The sequence below is a fragment of the Trichechus manatus genome, unplaced genomic scaffold (assembly GCF_000243295.1).
Source record: "Trichechus manatus latirostris isolate Lorelei unplaced genomic scaffold, TriManLat1.0 scaffold00187, whole genome shotgun sequence".
NCBI classification, from domain to species: domain Eukaryota; kingdom Metazoa; phylum Chordata; class Mammalia; order Sirenia; family Trichechidae; genus Trichechus; species Trichechus manatus.
The window spans coordinates 3,563,205-3,567,248 of NW_004444123.1; the positions used below are offsets into that span (position 1 = coordinate 3,563,205).

Sequence of the window (4,044 nt, forward strand, 5' to 3'; positions counted from 1 at the left end):
CACACGATGGGATATCATTTGTCCATAAAAAGAAATAAAGTACTGATACGTGCTACAACGTGGATATTATGTTAGAGAAGTCAGACACAAAAGGTCACATACTGGATGATTCCATTTATATGAAATATCCAGAATAGAGAAATCAATAAGGACAGAAAGCAGATTAGATTAGTGGTTGCCGTGGGCTGGGGGAGGAGGGGACAGGAAGTACTGCTCAGTAAGTGCTGGGTCTCCTTTGGGGGTGACGAAAACATTTTGGAACCAGACAGAGGTGATGGTTGCACAATGCTGTGAATGCACTAAATGCCACTGAATTGTTTAAAAAGGTTAACATCGTCTGGGGTCTTCAAAGGTTAACATCGTCTGGGGTATTAAAAGGTTAACATCGTCTGGGGTCTCAAAAGGTTAATATCGTCTGGGGTCTTAAAAGGTTAATAACATCTGGGTCTTAAAAGCTAGCGAGCAGCCATTGAAGATGCATCAATTGGTCCCAACCCACCTGGAGCAAAGGAGAATGAAGAACACCAAAGACTCAAGAAAATATTAGCCCAAGAGACAAAAGGGACACATAAACCAGAGACTTCGTCAGCCTGAGACCAGAAGAACTAGATGGTGCCCGGCTACCACCAATGACCGTCCTGACAGGGAACACAACAGAGAGTCCCTGATGGAGCAGGAGAAAACTGGGGTGCAGAACTCAATTTCATGTAAAAAGACCAGACTTAATGGTCTGACTGAGACTAGAGGAACCCCAGAAGACGTGGCCCCCGACTCTCTGTTAACCCAGAACTAAAACCATTCCTGAAGCCAACTCTTCAGACAAAGATTAGACTGGACTGTAAAACATAAAATAATAACAATTAAAAAAGGTTAATATTACATGAATTTCACTGCAGGAAAAGAAAAGGTTGAATATAGTCATTGCAATAAGATAAATAAAATCAAAATATTCAGGAGGTTCAATGGAGGGAGATAGCAGATTCTTCAGGGGATGGAGTTGAGAAGTGGCTCAAGAAAGGTTTCAAGAAGGAGGCTGAGGCAAAGGTTGTGACGTTCCCTGGACAGTCCCAGGCAAACTGGGACATACTGTCACGCTAGCTAAGAGAGCACTACAGAGGAACATCTTGCACAGCCGTGGTGTCCAGGAAGTTTCTGTAGGAGCAAAGATCTGTAAAAGAAATTGGAGTTGGCAAGTGGAGCAGAAATGTTCCAAGCCAGGGACACTGTGCACCAAGGCCAGGAAGGAGAGGGCATGACCTTGGGAGAAACTGTAAGCAATGCACAAAGCAAAGAAAGAGTATGTGTGCGGTATGGCATCTGTGGAGGGAGGCAGGTCTGGAGGGTCTTACATGTCACCTTAGAGAGCTTCAATTTTATCCCAAGGGCAGTGGAAGCCACTTTAGGGGACAAGGAAGTGACCTGAACAGATGTGCATATTAGAAAGAACATGCTGGATGAATGTGGAGGACGGAGGGTGGAAAGCAAGGGCTGCAGATAAGGAGATCAGTTAGCAAGCTCTAGGGGAGAGCTGAGGATGGCGAAAGCGGAAGCAGTGGCAGCAGAGGCAAAGTGAAATGAGCTAGAAGATAAGGTAAATCTTGAGTGCTGGGTTCTTATGGGTTCAAGTGGAAGTACTTGAGTGCTGGGTTCAAATGGAAGTACTCAGCTGGCCAAGGTCTATGAGTCTGAAGCTCATTCATTTATTCAACAAATTTCTTGGTGATCCCACAATGTGGCAGGGCTGTTATAAACACGTAGACAGGGCTGTGTGTTCTCAGACCATGTGTCTGTTGTCACGAAACTCAGCAGCTAATGACGGGACTGGAGAGGCATAATAAACAGCAATAAAGATGTAATCAACACACATACAGTAAACCTAGCAGACAGTGATAGATGCTATGTGGAAAATTAAAGGAGACTGACGTAATAACAGAGTAACTGGGCAATTCTAAATGGGATTGTCTAGAAACGCCATTGAAATGTCATTTGAAATAAATTTAAGCTGAGAGCTGATGAACAGTAAGGATGGAAGGAAGAAGAACATTCCAGGCACATGGAATGCTTCAGCAAAGGCCCTTTGGTAGGTGTTTAAGTTTTGTGTTCTTTAAAGAACCGGAGAACACTCACCTTAGCAAGGTTTTGTAAACCAGAGTAAAGGGTTTAGGTTTTTTTTTTAAGTGCTATGGGAAATCATTGGCAAGTCCAAGCAGTGCAGGGATCTGACCTATGCTTTAGAAGGTTCTTCAGGTTAAAGAGCTGGCAGGAGAGCTTGATAAATAAATGGCAGGATTCAGTAATCAGACAGGCTTGAATGTGAATGCTGCCGCTGAAAGCTGTGTGGCTCTGGGAAACTAATTCCATCCCTCCAAGTCCTAGTTTCCTGACCTGTAAAAGGGACAGAGAGACTAAGAGTTCTCACCTAACAACATTAAATGGCCCAGCGCATACAAAACACTAGCATGGTGCCAGGCTCTTCGGGACTGCTCAGTAATACTCCATGTTATCGTCAACGACCACTCCGCAGTCCAGGCTGACGACACACGCTTGAACGTCATGAGGAAGCCCACAGCTACTGAAGCCAAGGAAGGGATGAGAGAAAGCAGGAGGAAGCCCCAGAGGCGTGCTGAGTGCTCGGGGGAATTCTGCCTGTGAGAAAACGTTGCCATGTAGTCACTGTGCTGACTGCTAATACATAAAATTAAACAGGGGCTGTTCACAATGACTCCGGTCAAAATGGAAGCAAATACCCAGAATCCAACACCTGCCTTTTGCAAAGAATACACTGGTGACAAAAATACCACCCGCCCAAGTCTCATTCCGTACTGCGTTAGCAAGTTGTCTGTGATGTTAGGCATATAAAAGGCAACAGTTACGAATTGTACAGGGATTTTTCAAAGCAAGATGAGGAAGTGTTCACTTTAGACTGACTCAGTACGTTGTGTCCTTACAAAGCAATTAAAAAGCCTCCTTAATGCAAGACTGCCTCTTAGCTTGTGACCACTCATCTCTCCATTTATACGACACATGCGTCCTGAGGGGCCATGTCGACGTCTAGCACACACCGCCTGTGACTTTTTCCTGTCCTTTCAGGGCTTGATCTTCACCTAGCGCTCTGGTCCTTACCTGATTGCCCAGGACAGCGGTGGCGCAAGCTGTGGACACCTCCTTGGGCCCAAACCACACTGAGGCGATGCGGGAGGGCAGGCCCAGGATGAACACCTGGGCCACAGAGCACAAGCACTGGCCCAGCATGGTGACCCAGAAGAGATGCTGCTGCACGCTGCCGCACTTGACCCAGGCGCCCAGGCAGTTGAGGCCGGAGCCCAGCAGCGCGGTGAGCCGCAGGCCTCGGGTGTCCAGCAGCCAGGTGGCTGGGAAGATGAGGGGCACGTAGGCCAGCATGTACACCATGGACAGCCAGTCGATGTGCAGCGAGGACACGCCGTAGAAACCCTCGAACACGTTGCTGATGATGCTGTACTGGATCCACTGAAAGGCGTTCACCAGCGAGTACAGGCTGAAGATCAGCAGCACCACGAAGCGCAGCGCGGAGAGCGCTATCCGGGGCACTGGGGTGTCCTCGGCCCCCGGGGTCCCCTCACCGGGGCCCGCGGGCAGCAGCCGGGCCTGGGTCTCCTCCTCCGGGGCCAGCGGAGTCTGCGGCCCGGTCAGGGTTTCCGAGGGGGCTACAGGGCTGTCCAGAGGGCCCCCGTTCAGGGCCAGGCAGCCGGCTTTGGGGCCGTCCTGCAGCTCCGCGCCCACCTCCCCGAGGGCCGCCTCCCCCAAGACCGGAAGGTATCCATTCGCGTGAGGGTGCCCCGGCCCCTCTGCTGCCTCCTCCTCGCTGTCCTGCCGCGCCATGTCTTGGGGCTCCGGCGCCACTCTCCTTGCCGGCCCTGCGCCCCCGCCCCGCACCAACCGCCAGCTCCAGGTCCAGGGCCTGAGGCCTCCCTGCGCCGCAGCCCCAGCGCCTCGGCCGGCCGCTCCCGCGACCCTTTCCCGGCCCTGCTGCCGTGGGGTGCGCGCCGATCCGCACACCAGGCG

General features: G+C 50.6%; 1 protein-coding gene across 2 annotated transcripts in view; it reads right to left on the reverse strand.

Moving 5' to 3' along the window:
- Nucleotides 1-4,004, reverse strand: part of FLVCR1 (FLVCR choline and heme transporter 1) — a 25,070-nt gene extending 21,066 nt beyond the window's left edge. For both annotated transcript variants that reach the window (XM_023741724.1, XM_004387530.2), the window contains exon 1: nucleotides 3,124-4,004. In XM_023741724.1, coding sequence (XP_023597492.1) covers nucleotides 3,124-3,861 — 738 coding nt within the window. In that variant the 5' untranslated portion in view covers nucleotides 3,862-4,004. The remainder of the gene's footprint in view (nucleotides 1-3,123) is intronic.
- Between the last annotated feature and the right edge of the window lie 40 nt (nucleotides 4,005-4,044).